The 17,898-nt window shown below is 36.7% G+C and overlaps 1 protein-coding gene across 1 annotated transcript in view; it reads left to right on the forward strand.

The window, feature by feature from the left end:
• LOC150089021 (RIMS-binding protein 2-like) overlaps nucleotides 1–17,898 on the forward strand; it is a 349,628-nt gene that overhangs the window by 57,563 nt on the left and 274,167 nt on the right. Inside the window, exons 2-5 of the mRNA XM_090370382.1 lie at nucleotides 6,498–6,614; nucleotides 9,392–9,529; nucleotides 9,916–10,038; nucleotides 10,177–10,278. Coding sequence (XP_090226508.1) covers nucleotides 9,404–9,529; nucleotides 9,916–10,038; nucleotides 10,177–10,278 — 351 coding nt within the window. The 5' untranslated portion in view covers nucleotides 6,498–6,614; nucleotides 9,392–9,403. The remainder of the gene's footprint in view (nucleotides 1–6,497; nucleotides 6,615–9,391; nucleotides 9,530–9,915; nucleotides 10,039–10,176; nucleotides 10,279–17,898) is intronic.

Consider the following 17,898-nt stretch of genomic DNA (forward strand, 5'->3'; position numbering starts at 1 on the left):
TAATTTTTTGACCAGCGACTGTACATTAACTATACAGTGGAGACATATCCTCACTTCTGTGATGTACACTTTTATAAACCCGATTTTGTTACAAGTTCTGGAATGAAAATAAGTATATCGCTAAGTACGGTAATTATTTACTGTTTTTTTTTTCCCGACATTCGTGCACACACACACACGCACGCGCAGTACAAACAGACGAGCTAATTATAGGCTAATTCGGAACTGAGGCTCTCCATAAGAAAAAAATGAACTATCGCAAGGCTGGGTGATGTCAACATCCCCCGGACAGACACTGTATTATTAAAGTTTTGCTACCTTGCCTGGTTGGGATGTCGTCATCCATGATTCATTGGTCTTTCGTATCGTCAGGAGAGGCGCCAACACACCGGGCGCACCTTCGGCTCTATTTTCCGTGCTTGGATTCAGGTACTTGTTAAGCGTTGTACACCGCATTATGATCTTTATTTTGTTGGACAAACTTTTTTTTTAACTGTTTTGGTTTATTGCTTCAATTTACGTGTTTGGTCACACTCAATTTAGCATCAATACACCGACTGAGATGTCATTATGACTCTGAAACAACTTTCGTCAGGCATTTTACCCTGCGGACAATGGCACCTGTGTTTTATTTGTCCCGCCTCATGTTCCTCTAGGAAAGCTTCCTTGTATGCAAGCAAAATTCACTTCTCCGTGTTCAAAAGTTTTGACAGAAATAACATTGGGAAAGAAAGCTGTAAATATCTGAGAAAGTACTAAAACTATTTATTTCCGATAGTTACAAAGAGAGCCTTCAAAAGGATTGGTGCACTGGATACAACTCGACCCGGTCCCAGACACAGAAGTGGAGGGGGGGGGGACTTAAAAACCAGCCATACCGTTTCGAGTGAAAAATTTTGAAACAGAATCTTGTAAAAATATTTAGTGATTGATATAACTGAATGATTATTTCAACCAATAACTACTAATCAATCGATTATATCTTTTAAATGAAATAATCGAAATATTGCAAACCAATATTTCGATTATGGAAATTTATCATTAGAATATTTAATTATTATCATTAAAATTCATCATTAGAATGATTTATCAGAAATTTCATTAGAATGATTTATTAGAAATTTATCATTATAATGATAAATTATCAAAATTAATCAAATGATATGAGTATAATCGAAATAATTAAATGATTTTCCATAATCGAGTGATTTTCCATGATTGAAGGAATTATTAATTAATCTGATTATATTCTATAATCGATGATATTAGTATAATTGAAATAATAGGCAATTTGCCATAATCAAAAGAATGATTTATTAGAAATTTATCATTATAATGATTAATTATCATAATTAATCAAATGATATGAGTATAATCGAAATAATTAAATGATTTTCCATAATCGAGTGATTTTTTCATAATTGAAGGAATTATTAATTAATTTGATTATATTCTATAATCGATGATATTAGTATAATTGAAATAATAGGCAATTTTCCATGATCAAATATGAATATAATCCAAAAAATCGAATGATTTTTCCATGATCGAGTGAAGTATTAGCATAACATGAGTGTAATCGAATGATTTTCCATCACCGATTGAAATATTATAATAATACTTCAATATGAGTATAAACGAAATGAGTATTTATGAGTATAATCGAAATAATTGAATGATTTTCTATGAGCGCATGCGCTATTAGAATAATATAAGTATAATCCAATGATATTCCATGATCGATTGAAGTTTTAGAATAATATAAGTATAATCGAATGATTTTTCTATCATCGATTGAAGTATTAGAATAACGCTACTGTGATCGAAATAATTGAATGATTTTCCATGATCGATTGAAGTGTTAGAATAACTTTCAATATGAGTATAATCGAATGATTTATCCATAATCGGATGAATCATTAGAATAATATAAATATAATCCAATGATTTTCCAGTGTCGATTTAAGTATTAAAATAACATGAGTATAATCGAATGATTATACTCATCGAAATAATTGAATGATTTTCCATGATCGATTGAAGTGTTAGAATAAACTTCAATATGAATATAATCGAAATGAGTATTCATAGGTACAATCGAAATAATCGAATGATTTTCCATAATCGGATGAATCATTAGAATAATATGAGTATAATCCAGTGATTTTCCACAATCGATTGAAGTATTAGAATAACATGAGTATAATCGCACGAGTTTCCATGATCGAATGAATCACTGGAATAACATGAGCATAATGGAATGATTTTCTATAATCAAAATAATCAAATGATTTTCCGTAATCGAACGATTTTTCATGATCGGATGAATCATTAGAATAAGATGGGTATAATAATCGATGATATTAGTATAATCGAAATAATCGATTGATTTTCCATAATTTAAATGATTGATATGAGTATAATTGAATAGTCATGATTTTCCCTAATTGAATGAATCATTTGAATAATATAATTGAAATAATCCAATGATTTGTGATCGAAATAATCTATTTTGCACTCTGGATTATGCCGCGGAAATGTCTACATAAATGCGGAATAAACTAAAACCAAATTTTTTTTTTTTTTTTTTTTTTTGATTTTGTTGAAATTAGAGAAATTTTGTAATAATACACTTTCTTTAGTATTTTTTAAAAGTAATTTTGTTCTGGCGAGAATTCATCCGAATTGTGGTTGCAGCTGTAGAGGATGCTCTGCACCAAATACTTCGCTCGTAAATTTTGAATGGGGTGATTAACATTGATGGCGTCTCATTAATTATTTCTTGCACTTAATGAAGACAGGTATTCCCTAATACCTGCGTCTGCTGTGGCAATTTACGTAATGCTTTTTATTTCTCATTCCGCTCTACCTTGTTTTCAATTCCATCAGGCGTGCGGTTGCGAAATCGAACGAGAATTTCGCCGATGACGTCACGATAGCGGCAGTAGTCGGAGTTCAGACGGCTGTCAAGGGCATGAGGTATACTGTATCCATCTCTTCGTGTGACTTCCTGCACCTCCGTATGCATTCATCGGTTATGAAATGGGACTTGGTGAACTGTGGCTTGCAGTTGTGCTTGATATGGATACATCCTGTCCAGCAAAGTGTCCGTGATTTTACGGAGTGATGCATTTCGTTTTTTCTTTAAATTTAACAGGAGGCGCTCTCTTGGTCTGATTCTTCGCTTCAGCAATACACTATATTCTCAAATGTTTCCGGATGGCTCTTAGATTGAGAAAAACGACACCATTATTCTGTTTCAGCACGACAATACGCCATATCCTACTGCACGTCCTGTATTGATTTGGTTTGACAGCATTCGCTTGCACAGAGCTCGACTTTATCCTCACTGAACGCCTTTTGGATGAACTAGGAAGTCGGCTTCGGGCCAGGACAGCATTCCTGCAATCAGCAACCGAATTTAATGTTGTACTGAACGAAGAGTGGACCAGAATTCCGCCTTCATGTTGTCAAAATTTACTCAGGGTGTGCTGTTGAGGGTACAATGTAGGTCAAAGGTCAGCAGGCATTATTAAATATTGTACAGATAAACGTTCTTGTAAAATATGCATATGTCCGGTTACTTCTGGCAGTGTAGTGTATTTTAATACTGGCAGTTTAGCTAAAACTTACTTGAAAAGCGCATCATTGTTTTCGATGCGAAGAAAAGAATGTGAAAGTGGAAATGTTTTTATTTTAATTCAACTGAGATAGATGGATGACTCTCATCAAAAATAAATTAAGTGGAGGTAAAAAAAATATCGATTGTGTTAAATTAATTACGAGTTTATTGAATGAACGATGCCTCACAATCTGGGTTTCGATGTGTTTTGCACTTATTTTCCTCTTGTAAATCAAGAAGCAACAAGTTTGTACATGTCAGGACTTATTTAACTGATCGCCTTTAAGGCAGGGTCGTTCCCCGAACTCTAGGACCGGTTTACTTTAAGGCAAAGTCAGTCCTAGATTTCAGCAACAGGCATGCCTTAAAGGCAATAAGTTGCTCTCCTTGTCTAGATTGGGAGGTCTTCTGATCGTTGGAATTTGAGGCCCTTTTCAATCCACGAACCGGGTATATTGTATTTACTTCTGTAAAGACCGGCCCTTGCTCTTAGGATTTTAACTGCTTCTGTGATATGTGTTATTTTTTCCATGTTGTTCTAGTGTAGGTAGGCTTATTTTGTGTAATGACAAACCAGCCTTCAAGGTTTTTTTTGGGGGGGGGGGAGGATGCGGAAAGCAAGAAGGATTTAATTCTAAGAGGGATCTCTCTTAGGCGATCTGGTGTCTTTGCCATGACGTACAATATGACGTAAAAAGAGTACGAACTCCATATATTATCAAAATTAGAGAACTGTATTTAAGAACCACTGATAACGCTGGTGCTGACATGTCAACAAGTGACCAGGAGTTTGGACTACCAGAGCAGAATGCCGGTCCTATTATTAATTTGTTCATTTGACACTACAAACCGCAGCCATGGGCAGCAGTAAAGCTATGGACAATGTTCGCATTAATGAAGATTGTCTTGTCTTTCTATCACAGAAGATGGCTGGAGGTACCAGAGCGTTCGCTGTGGGCGTATTTCTCTTAGGGACGAAAAAATGAAATTCATGAAATAAGTTTTAAGCTTTAGGAGTCACTGTATGAGATGTTTGCCCCTGGAACAAAATTACCTAGGCTCGGCCCTAGGAGGTACTCCTCACTAATGACGCATTCTTGATTATCTATCTAGGTGACACCTGCGTCCTGTCTTCGAATGATGATGAATGTAAGGTGGTGAATATGTTGAGTGAGAGCTCCTAAATATGTTGAAGGAAAAAAAATTGTCCATCCATAGTGTAAATCCTTGCAATCGCGCTCCCCTGCATGACAGGTGTACAGTTGGGCTGAGTGCATGAAGAGTGGGGTTGTTCTAGCAACCCCCCACCCCCAATCTAGACATCAGTGGGGTACACCTAGTAAAAAGCCCCTCCTGCTTCGCGGTGGCATGATGTGGGATTAGCTGACATCAGCTGCAGCTGGTCTGGCCGATGTGGGATCACAAAACAGAGAGCCACTTTCTACAGTGCAATTCCTCCCCTGCACATTGGGCACCCTGGCCCTATGACTTTTCTCCTCTACAATCCCTGCTTCCCTTCCCACCTCCCATCCCAACTGCTTTGCCTGGTAGACCTACCACCACAAACCTTTTACTGCTCTTTTCAGTTCCCCCTTGTGGAGAATGGGCTCCTTCCACAGGGGTGCCCCTCTATCCCTTTAACTTCTAATTCCCAGGTGGATAGCCTTCCTATCATCCACCCCTTCTTTCTCCAACACTTGAACTATCACCCATCGCGCTCCCCTTGCAATAAAAAAAATTCCAGCCTTTTTGGGGGGTCCTCCCTGACAAGCTCAGGTGCAGACCAGAGTTCTGCCACGTAAGATAGAGAGTAGGTCTATACCTACTCTCTATCTTACCAGGCTACCCCCTCGTAGCGGTGGACGAGCAACATTGGGGTATACTAGGGGCCCCCCAACTAAATGCCGGAGGAACAACAGACCAATACCAAAACTCAAACCATCTCTGGCGTTTATAGAGTTTATATTGCGAAAAGAGAATACAGATGCGGAGTTGGGCCCCCCCATGGTATATTCTTTATAATTACCATTCTAATGGGGGGTAGCTACTGCCATGCATTTCGGTATAGACTGTGTTTTTTCCATTATTGCTACACAGGATCCAGTTAAGCATTTTATGTACTTGGTGTGCATAGAGAAAAATGCCGGCCCTTGCTCCATGAATAGGTCTCACTAATGGTACTGATTTTTTTTTTTTTTTGGGGTCCTTGGACCTGGCAACTAGAATACGTACAAAGATCATTTATTCGGACTACTCCACGAAGATTAGTTTCCTGTTACATCAACTTCAATTCCTTTTTTAATTCGAAAGCTTTTTTTGACTTCACATGCTTCCATCACAATGTTCGCCTTTAAAAATTTCTTCCTTCCCCGAACCCAGTGGTGCCAGTAAACATCCTTTCGTTGCAAACCACAAAACTTGATTACTACAGCTGGCGTAGTAAACTCCAGCTGAGAAATTTGCCGAACAAGGTCAGCATTATTTATCTTGTAATGAGGAGGGTGAGGAGGGTTTCGCCTACATGATTAATGAAAGTATAATCTGACCGATTTTGATGACGTGGATTGACGTAAGTGGAACGAGTCTATTCAGACTACACACCTAGAAGGTCCCTGTACTGTTTCACCTGATCAAATAATTGAAAACCGAAGGAGGAGGCTAAATGATTCAATGCAGTCGAGTCTAAAAGGGTTGCGTTAGTCTGTTGACACAGGTGGCGCTTTTGTCATTTCATCCAGAGAAACTTTACGAAAACAAAACATTCGAAATTTGATTGTTTTATATGTCATACCGGAAGTGGATGTTTTATCTAAATCATTCTAAGACCCATTACCTAGTGCTATGTGTATTACTTAAATCCTTTTATCTCTTTCAGAATAAGAAGGACGTCCAGAATGAAGATTTTAAACCCCCTAAGGCACAAAACCTGAATGTACGCATTGTACAATTAGAGGCTCAATGTAAGTCCCTCAAGGCAGAGAATAAGTTGCTGGTAAGTGCTGCCATCTCGTGACCGAATTAGTTATAATAACGATATTTGGATGTAAGTTTTTTTATAAACAGTATAGAAATCAGGTTGCATTACTGATCCTCCAGTGTCAATTTTCAAGCAGAATAATAATTTTCTTCGTAGAAAGAAGACAAATTAATAATAATAATAATTGCGAAGTGTTTCAATTTAAAAAAAAAAAATTCGGAAGGCTCAATAAATCGTTTCAAAACATAAAATTTAATGAAAATAGATGCACTGGGAGTCGAGTTATCACCTGCGAACGGACTAACAGACGAAGAAATAATAATTGTTGTATTTCTATTGGTTTGATTTTAATTAAATTTGGAATAGCCCTATAAATATTTTTCAAAGGCCCAAATATATAATATTTGACAAAAAATCCATCCAGTAGGAATGTAGTTTTTACATGTGGACGGACGGACAGACAGAGGGACGGATATTAGCATACATAATGCATGTATAATAATGCGCTTAAAAATGTTTCTTTTTTGGAATCAAAAAACTAGCAATAAAGATACCCCTAAGCACGCATAAAAATATCTTTATATAAAAAACATTACTAGACTTATTCCTTCCAAGAGGGGCGGGCAATTTATTTTTTACTTTACTTATAATTTTATGCTGATTTTATTGATGGTGTATCATGCAGTTTAGGTAAAAACAAACGTCTCTAACTATCTACACTATTTAACCAAAAGTATTCGGACACATACACACGAATAATTGCAAAAAGAGATCTTTATTTTAAAAACTTAATAATCAGTAGGGCTACCCTCAGTGTGCATTGACAGCCCCAACTTCTCGACCTACCAACTTTTGTTGGCTGGAATTTGTCTCCATTGAAAAATAGGAGCCGGTTTGGAAGGAGCCTTTTTGGTCTCAGCCTAATCCGTCGTTCCTGTTCATCCGCAGGTACTTCGTGAAGCTGAGGAGATCTCAGCTGCCAGCTCATCTAGCCAACCTCTTGACATTATTGTTCACACACGTTGCCATTTAACATTGAATGGTGTCATGGCAGTACCATCCGTGTCAGTGTAGGTAGCGCATAATTGTCCAAAACGTCTAAGTAAATCATGGACATGTCCATGATTTACTTAGAGGTGAAAGCGCCTGAAATCATGGTTTCAGGCGCTTTCACCCACGAACCAAGTCCGAATCAGCTAAAACAATCCAATACTTATCAGATCCTCCACAAAATTTCATGCTCCAGACGACACTCTTACAGCAAAAGCTCTTTGGACAGTATCCACACCCAAACATGTCCATCGGTACAAACGCTGTGTAGCTATACTCGTCTGTCCATCACACCTTTTGCTGCTCCCGAGTTCATGATTATTGGAAACGGAACCATTCAAAACGCCATTTCACACTGGTAGATCTTGCTTGCTTAGCTGTCCAACCACTGAACTGAAATTATTCTGCTCCCAATAGGCAGTTGATGGACGTTGCAGTGTTCTTTTTTTTAGAATAGATGTTCCTGTGTTCTGTTGGACACGTTCCGTGATGTTTTCCACAGATGGCAAGCGTGAGACATGAAATAACATATATTTTTTTTTATTCTACCTCAACAACAAAAAAAGTTGTATAAGTTTGTAAGGGGGTCGCCTTCCATCTTGGCATCCACTTACCATTCCATGTTGAAAATTCGTAAGTTCATCCACGATCCATACAAGTTTCTAACGTACTGCTCCGGACAGGCTTGAGATTTGTATTAGTATATCTGAGTCCTAATACTTTCGGTCATATATCTTTCTGTCTATCTCTTTCTAATTCATGGATTCCTTCATTCATTATATCTGAAAAAGTCTGGGAACTCCAATGAACCATTAGAACTTAAGTAGGACGCGTCTGCTCTGGATGGCGCCAACAGATGGCGCTGGGAAGCTGTTCCTTTCACGTGAATTTCCCCAATCGCTGTACAAAATGTTTCCTTTTTTCATCGCCTTTTCTGTTACAAGAAATATCCCTGTTGAGAGAGCGAATGAAAAAAAAATAATAATAAATAAGTTATGCCGGATTACTAAGATTTCAATAAGTTTTAACTATTCTTAGAAGCCGCAATTTTGTGAATAAATTTTGACTTTGTAAAGTGCGTGGTGATTCGATGCTCAACAGGATGCCATCACTCACTTCGTAACTCAAAGCCTGCTAACCTTTTAAGGCCTTCTTTATTAGTAACAGTGCATAGATCACACAGGTGTGCAATTTTAAGGATTCGCCTTTACGTAAGAGATGTTACGTTTTTTTTCCTCTTAAACGCCCACTCACACTGGTGTCATTAAGGCTATGGAGAGTGAAAGGAAGCGTATGTTGCGTGGGTATAACGAAAACAAACTTTTAAAGAGTTTCAAACAGGCAAGTTCAGAAACGCTTGTGATTGCTTAAAATTGGATGTCATCCCCTGATGAGCAGGGGACCCGCTATTTTTAAGATTTTTGATTTTATATGATTTCATAGAGTTGTTCTCGTAAACTTACTTTTTAACCAATCCCCATTATAGTTCATTTCTTCTCCTCTATTGGAGAGACTGAAAGAATAGTTTTTAGTTTATCCAATTTATCGAAGTTATAAATATCCTGAAATCAAACGAAAACATTTTTAGATCATTCTGTTCTTAATACCAAAACAGACTAAAAACAAAACTCATTTCTCTCAGTGAAACACGAAGGAAAACTTTAACTTTCCATACGAAGAAACAATATTTACTTTGAATTTATTGCGAAGAAAACCGCCATTTGATGTGAATTTATTTGCAGAGGAAGACGAAGATGGAGATAGAATTGGAGAGGCCTCGTCAGCAACGAGAAATTCAGAAGCTCAGAAAACGAAATTCTGAATTAGATAGGGATGTGGAGAAACTGAAAGAAAGAGTGAAGACACTGGAGAAAACTCGAGTACGTATATAAATACATCGAAATCACGATTTTGAAAAATTTGTCAGTTAAAAAAAAAGTTGAATTCTGTTAAAATATGTTTTTAGCTAACAAAGGCAGGGCCGTGCAAATGGGGATGCATCGGATGCGCCACACCAGGATCCTTATCTAGGGGTCCCCAATCGAGAGAGCCATCAGTCTTAACATAAATAAACGAGGCTCCTTAATTCCTTTTGCATTCGGGCATCCAAGTACCTTTGCACGGCCCTGACCAAAGGAGACTCTATTATCCGGAGTAATCTTCAGATTATCGAATATTAATTTTTAGAGACTGTAATTTAAATATATAACTGGGAAAAGTTACGTTATGATGATTAGAATTTTAGCTCGTGTTTTCCTTCTTGTAGACCCCCAAAGAGGTGTGTCTGGAGAGAATAAAAATCAGCTTTGCCCGTCAGAGAGAAAGGGAGAAAGTTCGCCAGAAATGGGTCAAAAAAGAGATGATGAGTGAAAAATCAGAGATTACTTTGGTAAGTATTTGTTGAAATATTTGGAATTTCCACGTTCAGTCTTAAAAATTGTTGGAATATTAAAATTAATTCGCATCCCTTTAACATCACAGCCTTATGCGTTTTTTTCCACCTTTCCCCCTCCCCCTTCATTTGTAGAACGGGATAATCTACCAGGATATCGCAGATCTTCACAAAATTATCAGGCAGTCTTCCAAGGAGCGACTTCAGCTCGAGCGACATCTAGCGAGGGCAACCGAAGTAAGTAAACCATACTTGTAGCTTTTACCACGCAATATTTACTCTTTCTGGTGACCTTGGTAATTATTGTCATGGTAACGGTTCTGAGGATACAAAGTGTTTAAATTATAGGGGCATTATGAATTCATAGAGGGAACTTCATTAAACGAAAGAGGTGTGTGGGTTTGAACTGTAAACATTGTGAACGCGGTCATTTCCTGATGCAAATATGGCTGCTGTTTTTTCATTACGTCATATTGGAACTTTCAGGAGAGAAATCTATTCAAAATTCGCCGTCTAGTGTCACTTATAAGAGTTATTAAATGATGTTTTTTAATGTTTAAGTATCACCATAATTTTCAATTGAGTTAAATTAAATTTAACACTGAAATTAAATAAAAATTCTTTAATCTTTAAATATAGAAAGTGATAACTTAAAAAAAAAAAAAAACACATTGAAATAATACTGCATTGGCAAGAAATAATCTTGCCATCTTAAATTTAACGTCATATGGAAATTAATATATTCTAAATTCGCCCTCTAGTGTCATTTATAGGAGTTATTAAATGATTTTTTTTAAAATGTTTAACTATCGCCATTTAATTTTCAGAGTTAAATTAAATTTATGATTTCTGTTATCTGTCGAATAAATGGGTTTTAATACTGAAATTCAATTAAAATTCTTTAATTTTTAAATATAGAAAGTGATAATGGGAAAAAACACATTGAATAATATTGCATTGGCATTTTAATTTAAATAGCATTCTATTTTGAAACGATAGTGAAGCAGCGCCATCTATGTGACAAAAAGTGAAACAATTTGCATTTGCTGATATTTATAATAAGCGAATGACCATATTTGTTTATTATTTCTTAACAGTATATCGATATATTATTTATAGATGAACCGCATCTCAACAATATTTTCAACCTCTGTCTTAGAAGTTCCAAGACCTATTTTTTTTTTTTTTTTTTAAATCTGGAAATCTTCAACTGAATTCACTAGGGAAGAATCACATTATCGTAGCCAATCGATGTACGAGAATGGACGAGCAACAGGATTTGAATGATGCACGTTTTTATCACCAATAATAATAAATAAAAATTGAATGAATTACGGTAGTTGCTGATTGGCTATGTGAGATTTTAGCGAACTTATGTTCCAGCCATCTGTTAACGTTATAGGAGATCTGTTGCTTCTTTGGTCATTTCAGCGCAACGTAATCCTCGCGTTCAAAGTGATTCTCCATGTTTTAAAAATGAATATAAATGAAACTATAAAGATCAGTGATTTTACTGTCAAATTTAATACCACGTGCGTGAAATATATCGAAGAGTGGTATGGGTTTTGCAGAGAATTAGAAAGGTTAGGAAATTACGATCTAATACACTGCTTGACAAAACTACCAGAACATGTAGAAAACGTGGTGTAACTTGTGCAGCCTGCGATGAAGTAGGACAATGTTTGGTACCACAGAATATTCTATGGTGTACCATAGAATAACGATGAAATGAGGCGACAGCGAGAAACTATGGACAGGTATAAGGGACAATTATAGGAGTTGTACAAGATTACCAAAAAGGTCGCATTATAGAAGTTGATGCAAGATGCTGGAAAAGATGGTCACATGACATCAGGACGGCTTAGGATCCCCTCAAACAGCTAAACAAGCCTGATGGGAATGAACCATTCTCAATATAAGGGTCCTATAAGATTCTGTGGTAACAAATCCCATTCTTCCACCAGCGCGGACCATAGCTCACTAAAGAGTTGGCTGTTGGCTTGAAATTCGATGTACCGCACATGTTCGATCGGATTTAATGACGATCGTGCTGGCCACGGCAGTCGTTGGATATCTTCAGTTTCAAGATAATCCTCAACCACTTGAACTCTATGTGTAATGGCGCTGTCGTGCGTAGAAAGAAAATCTGGGCCAACCGCACCCCTAAAAAAGTCGCACATTGGGTTGGTTTGTTTGTTTGTTATTTGGTTTTTAGGAGCATTAGCAACTAAGGCCATATTCATTGGGTTGGTGGATCTATTCTCGGTTCATCTGTGCATTTGGTATCCCTAACAAAAACTTGAACAGGGGTGCTGCAGCTGATCATAATTCCGCCCCAAACGAGAACACTGTCTCCACCGCAAGTATTTCTTTCTCTGATATTGGAAGGATGGTACCGCATTCCTCGTTGTCTCCAGATGAAATAATATCTAGAATCTGTTTGTAGACTGAAACGGGACTCCTGTTTATTGCAAACAGTGTCTTCAGAGACACTGATCACTAAAAAACGTTAATGACAAACATTTTGTCCTGTTCATTTTGTCGAGCAGTATGTATGAGAATAAGCAATACAATTATGGAGGAAAAGGAAAGATATTAGTGTGTTATAGAGGGAAGAAAGTAAGAAAACCAAAGCGGGATGGGTGGAATATATATGATAGTTATGTTCAAATGAGTGGCAGAAACAAGATTAATTTGATGTTGTTAAAATGATGAATCAAGACCACTGGGATCAGTCATAATGGTGCTAGAGATAATCGTAGAGTTGAAGGAAAATAAGGCAGTAGGTATTGATGGAGTTTATAAGATTTTAAGAGTAAATAATGATACTTGAAACACCCAGTTCGTGTACAAAAGCACCATAGAAACTTTTGCTTGTTTTGTTGCAGGATTTAGGCGCATTTGGTGTTCTGTGGTCGATTTGCCTGTTTGATGGACATAAAACCCAGTTTCCGGAAGGAAAAAAGCATGCTACCCTCGCCTGAGACCAACTAATTCAACCACGAAAAATGTCCATAAAAATCTCTCGCGTCATCAACGGGATTTGAACTCGGGTCTTTTCCACTTGGTGTGGGGGTGGACGGTGATTGTACCAACTGTGATACGGCGAGGGTAGTAATCACATAACAATAGAAACAAAAGCCGTGCAATGAAATTATCTTACTCATCACTGATGAAGATGATGACCAGTCACTGGAGTATTAACAGCAAATTATTTAAATTAGGATTGTCTCCTACCCCATTTTGTCTTCTTGGAGAGGAAGAGAATATTGACCACATTATTTTCGACTGTCAGTATTATCAAGATTACAGGCGTGAACTCGAACTTGTTTCAGATAGCTTCACAATGGAAAATAAGCCTCCACTTATCCAATCTCCAGCAGCATTTATCACTGAACACGTTTGCCTCACGTGCTTTTGAAAGAGAGGAAATTAGACTAACTAATTTGGGATAATCTTATCTGGAGTTGATAACGATTAGATACTCATTGGTGGACATTGATCTCTTGACATTGATACCCTGCTGGACATTGATCTCTTGACTTGATACTTACTTGTTCTGTCTCTCTGCTACTTTAACAAATTGATGTATATTGTAGTGCTTTCTTTGGAAATGGATATTAGATCTTGATTATGTCAACATGTGGATTCAGGTAGGCCAGTGTTTTTGACAATGCTTTTCCTCTTGAGAAGAGGAAAGGTTGTTTTTCTATTCATATAGACACTGTTTGGACTTTCATCAGGAATTCAACATTTGTTCTCTTTGGACTGTTTTTCAGCCTATTATAACTTGATGGAAAATGACTACCAAACTCTAACGCTTGGTGTCCATGAAGTTGACTATTAAAATAATCTTTTGGTGGGGCTAGTGATATCTTTGGGCTACCTCAAAATTATATTGAAACCTTCAATAGTATCTAAAATATGGATTGGGCTGGTTCTTAAGCCTAATGAAGTTAAAAAATGTGTATCTTAGCCAATTTTAACTAAAAAATTCAGGAAAAATATTAAAAATCATCTAAATCGCCTGAAGACGTATCGTTGTTTCTACTTTTCCTTATGGGCTTCGATGATGAAATTTGGCTGGCTTTTGGACTTGGCTTTTTTTTGGGGGGGGGGAGTATTTCTGTTAAATTTTGACATTCTGTGCTGACACTGGCTGTATATTGTGTATATACTGCTCGTTATAAAGGGAATAAGTCCCAGTTCATTTGGTTCTGTTGATAGGGTGAATTTTCAGTGTTGAACTTGCTCCTTATGATGATTACCAGAATGTCTTTGGGGAACCGTTTTAAAAGGATGGGATATCTTTATAATATTTCTATATCTTCCACGTCCTCCTCTTTTTACTTTCTTGTTCTTATATCTTCAATTCATAGGTGGATCGGATCCCTCAGCCTGCTTCCCCTTTCTATTCTATCCCTTCCAAATCCCCTTCCACAAACTTCTACTATTTCCTCTTTTCTTTTCTTTTAAATCGGTCCTTTTCCTTTAAATTTTCCTTGCTGGACATTCCTGGGATAAAGTCCCAGGAGTGTCCAGCAAGGAAAAGTAGATAGTAGATCCTGGCACGCCTTCGCGTGGCAGGGATCGTTGGCAGATGGGAAGCAGCAACGCCCATTCACCGCCCCCACCCCATCTAAGGGGTGGGGGGTGTTGCTGCTTCCCACCTGCCAAGATTCCAGGCTCCGGTCACACTATACAAATTTGTACAACAGAAAACTACGCAATACTTATACACATGACCAGATATGGCGCAAGCCTCAACACAAGATGTATAAAAGTGGCTAATGGGGAAAACCCTGGGGTGCGCAACAATAATACGTGAATGTACTTGATGAAGATGATGAGTTAAATCGTAGAGATTTTAGAATTCCTTCTTAACCATTTTCTCTACGTACATATTCAATTAAATCAGGAACAGACATCACCATTGTCTCATACCACTTTTCTCTACACTTTCAGTGTCACCTTGTCGTACCCTAACTATTACTTTTTGTCTCCATGTAATCTATAAATCATTCTTCTGTCCTTCCAATCCACTCTTACTTGCCCTCGTGGGTAGCACGGTGGTAGAATCGCCCTCTTCCCCAAACCCGGGTGGAAAAGACCTTGAGTTCGATGATGTGAGGAATTTTTATGGGACTTTTTTTTCACAACGTGGCTAAGTTAGTCGGTCTCAGGCGAGGGTATCATGGGGTTTTCATCCATCAAACAGAAAATCGACTACAGAACACACGCAATTTACAGACGGTATACACGGTGCAATATGGCCTTAGTCGCTTGTGCTCCTAAAACCCTAATGCAACACCATTCCTATTCTTTTCCAGTTTGTCCAATAATTAACCAGTTCACCTGATCAAAACCCTTCTCCAAATCTATAAAATATGTATATCTTTGTTCACTACCAGATGGACCTGCGCTTAGTAGAACACTGATGAAGATGATGAAAGTTTCCATCTATCCCAACTTTTTTGCAACTCTATCTCAATCTTAATTCCAAGAATGATTAAAATGCTTGCTAAGATACAAGGCTGATAGTTCGATTTTTTATTTTATTTAAATTCTCAAAAATTTAAAAAAGAATTTTAGATTTAGTTCATGGATTTGTTACCTGAATTTAACAAATAAAGATAGCCGCATGCTTTAATTACAATTAAATTATTTTTGAACTTATTAAAAAAAAAATCTGCTTATACTCCGGGTCGAGAAGTACACAAGATAGAAGTGATACAAGAAACAGCACCGTATTTAGCAATCACGGAACTCGAACCACGGTCGGAGAGATTTTTTTCACGATACCCATCAAAACTTTACTCTTCCATTGTTTATATACTGTACTGTATTTTAAGAGCAGTCCGAAAGTGCTGCCATCTTGTGCTAGTAATAAGAGATTATTTCAAAAGATTATGATCTTGATTTGTAAAGCGAAGTTTTCATCTTATCTACGTGACAACCAGGGGCGGGCCTTCCCGAGGTTCTAAGGGGTGCACTGCACCCGGGTTCCAACGTTCAAGGGGAGCCTGAAAACCTGAAACTTACATACACATATGAAGAAAATTTAGAAGGGGGCGCCAAATTATGTGTCACGCCCCTGCGTGACAACTTTTAACTAATTAAATTGATCAAAGTTGATAAAACTGTGACGGAGGGGTCAACGAAGATATGGGGCATGGCGGTAACGGCACGGACGGCTCATCTAATGATGATTGCCGTAATGAATTCGTGCTGGCCTTGCCAACCGATCTTGTTATTATTTTTAGCGCGAGCATTTGCAGATTTAATAACGAACTGGCGAGATACGAATTAGCGAGAAAAATTCCGGAATGCGAACGCCGGTCTGCTTTATCTGCCGCCGGAGTGTGGGTCTGGGGTTACAATCTAACAACCTACATACAGACGCTTGATATTTCTTCGTAGTGTCGCTATGGCAACCAAGATGTGCTAGACAGTCGCGCGCCGCGCTTAACAAGCCGTCATTATTTGTCCGTGGCCCCGCTGCTTTTTATAACGAACTTCTCTTACCGCACAAATTTCACGAGTGCGAACTTAACAACGGACAAGTGGGTGCTCGCATACACTGCCCGCACAAAGAAATAGATGATAAAAAAATAGACAGAAGAAATAAATAGAAGCTGCATCTATTTCTTTGTGTGGGCAGTGTATGCAAGTACACAGAGAAACAGGTGATAAATCTGCATTAAATCTCAACGATCGAAAAATAATTCATTGATATTAATCATTAAAATTATTAAACTCTTTGGATTTATTAAAATTATTAAATTAATTAAACAAATCATTAAAATTAAGCTAAAATTGGAATAATATTAATCTTATTAAATAATTAAAACCCATAATTTTATTAAAACGGTTAATTGTAATATTTTGATATTAAATAAAAATTATTTTAATTTGATATCAAATTAAAAAGATATTTATTAAAACACGTGCGTGATATAATTAAAATTATTATATTTATCAAGGTAAAACTATGATTTAATTATCTTTAGATTTTAATAATTAATTGATTTTTAAAATCTTATAAAAACAGTAAACAAAACTGTTTTAAACAAACAGTTATGATTAATAGTTTTAATAATTACGCAATAGTCTAATAATCGATATAATAAACTTATTAATATTTTAATAAGATCATGAAAATTATAGTTTTAATTATTTTAATTAGATTATTACTTTTAGTTGTTTAGTAAAATAACTCTGACAGATTATCAAATTAATTAAAATTATTAAAAACTATCTTATTAAATAATTAAAAGTGCTGATCTCTTTAAAATTATTAAAACTTAATGATATTATTAAAATGATTTATTTCATATATGATTTCCATTAGCCTTGTTTTAAAATGATTAAATTTATTACAGTAATTATCATGATTATTAAAATAATTTCTTTATTATTAAATAAAATACTTTAATTATTACTTATAATTATTCAATTATAAAATAAATACTAAACTTATTAAAATAATTCTGTCTGAAAAATTTAACTCAAAGTGAACAGCTGGAAACCGGATGTACGTGAAGAGCAGTTGACTTCTGAAACTAAGTTTTAAAAGTGAGCACGAAACGTATTCGGTGAATCCGATTACAATAATCGACTGGATGAGACTTTTGGTTCGTCATTGTCTCCATCCGAGGTCAACTCGCTAATTGGGCCGGACCTAAATTTGGAGAAGCCGAATTCCCCCAAAGTCTCTCCGTAATTTACTTAATTAAGTAATTTAATTAAGATTGAAACGATAACTGGTCGCGCACTTTTATAACAATTCGTCGGACGCTTTGGGACAATGTTTAAAAAGACGGGCGCGAGCGCGAGACAGCCAGTGCGTCTGCCACA

This window comes from Mastigoproctus giganteus, chromosome 3 (assembly GCF_048544385.1).
Source record: "Mastigoproctus giganteus isolate SK-2022 chromosome 3, ASM4854438v1, whole genome shotgun sequence".
Taxonomy (NCBI): Eukaryota; Metazoa; Arthropoda; class Arachnida; order Uropygi; family Thelyphonidae; genus Mastigoproctus; species Mastigoproctus giganteus.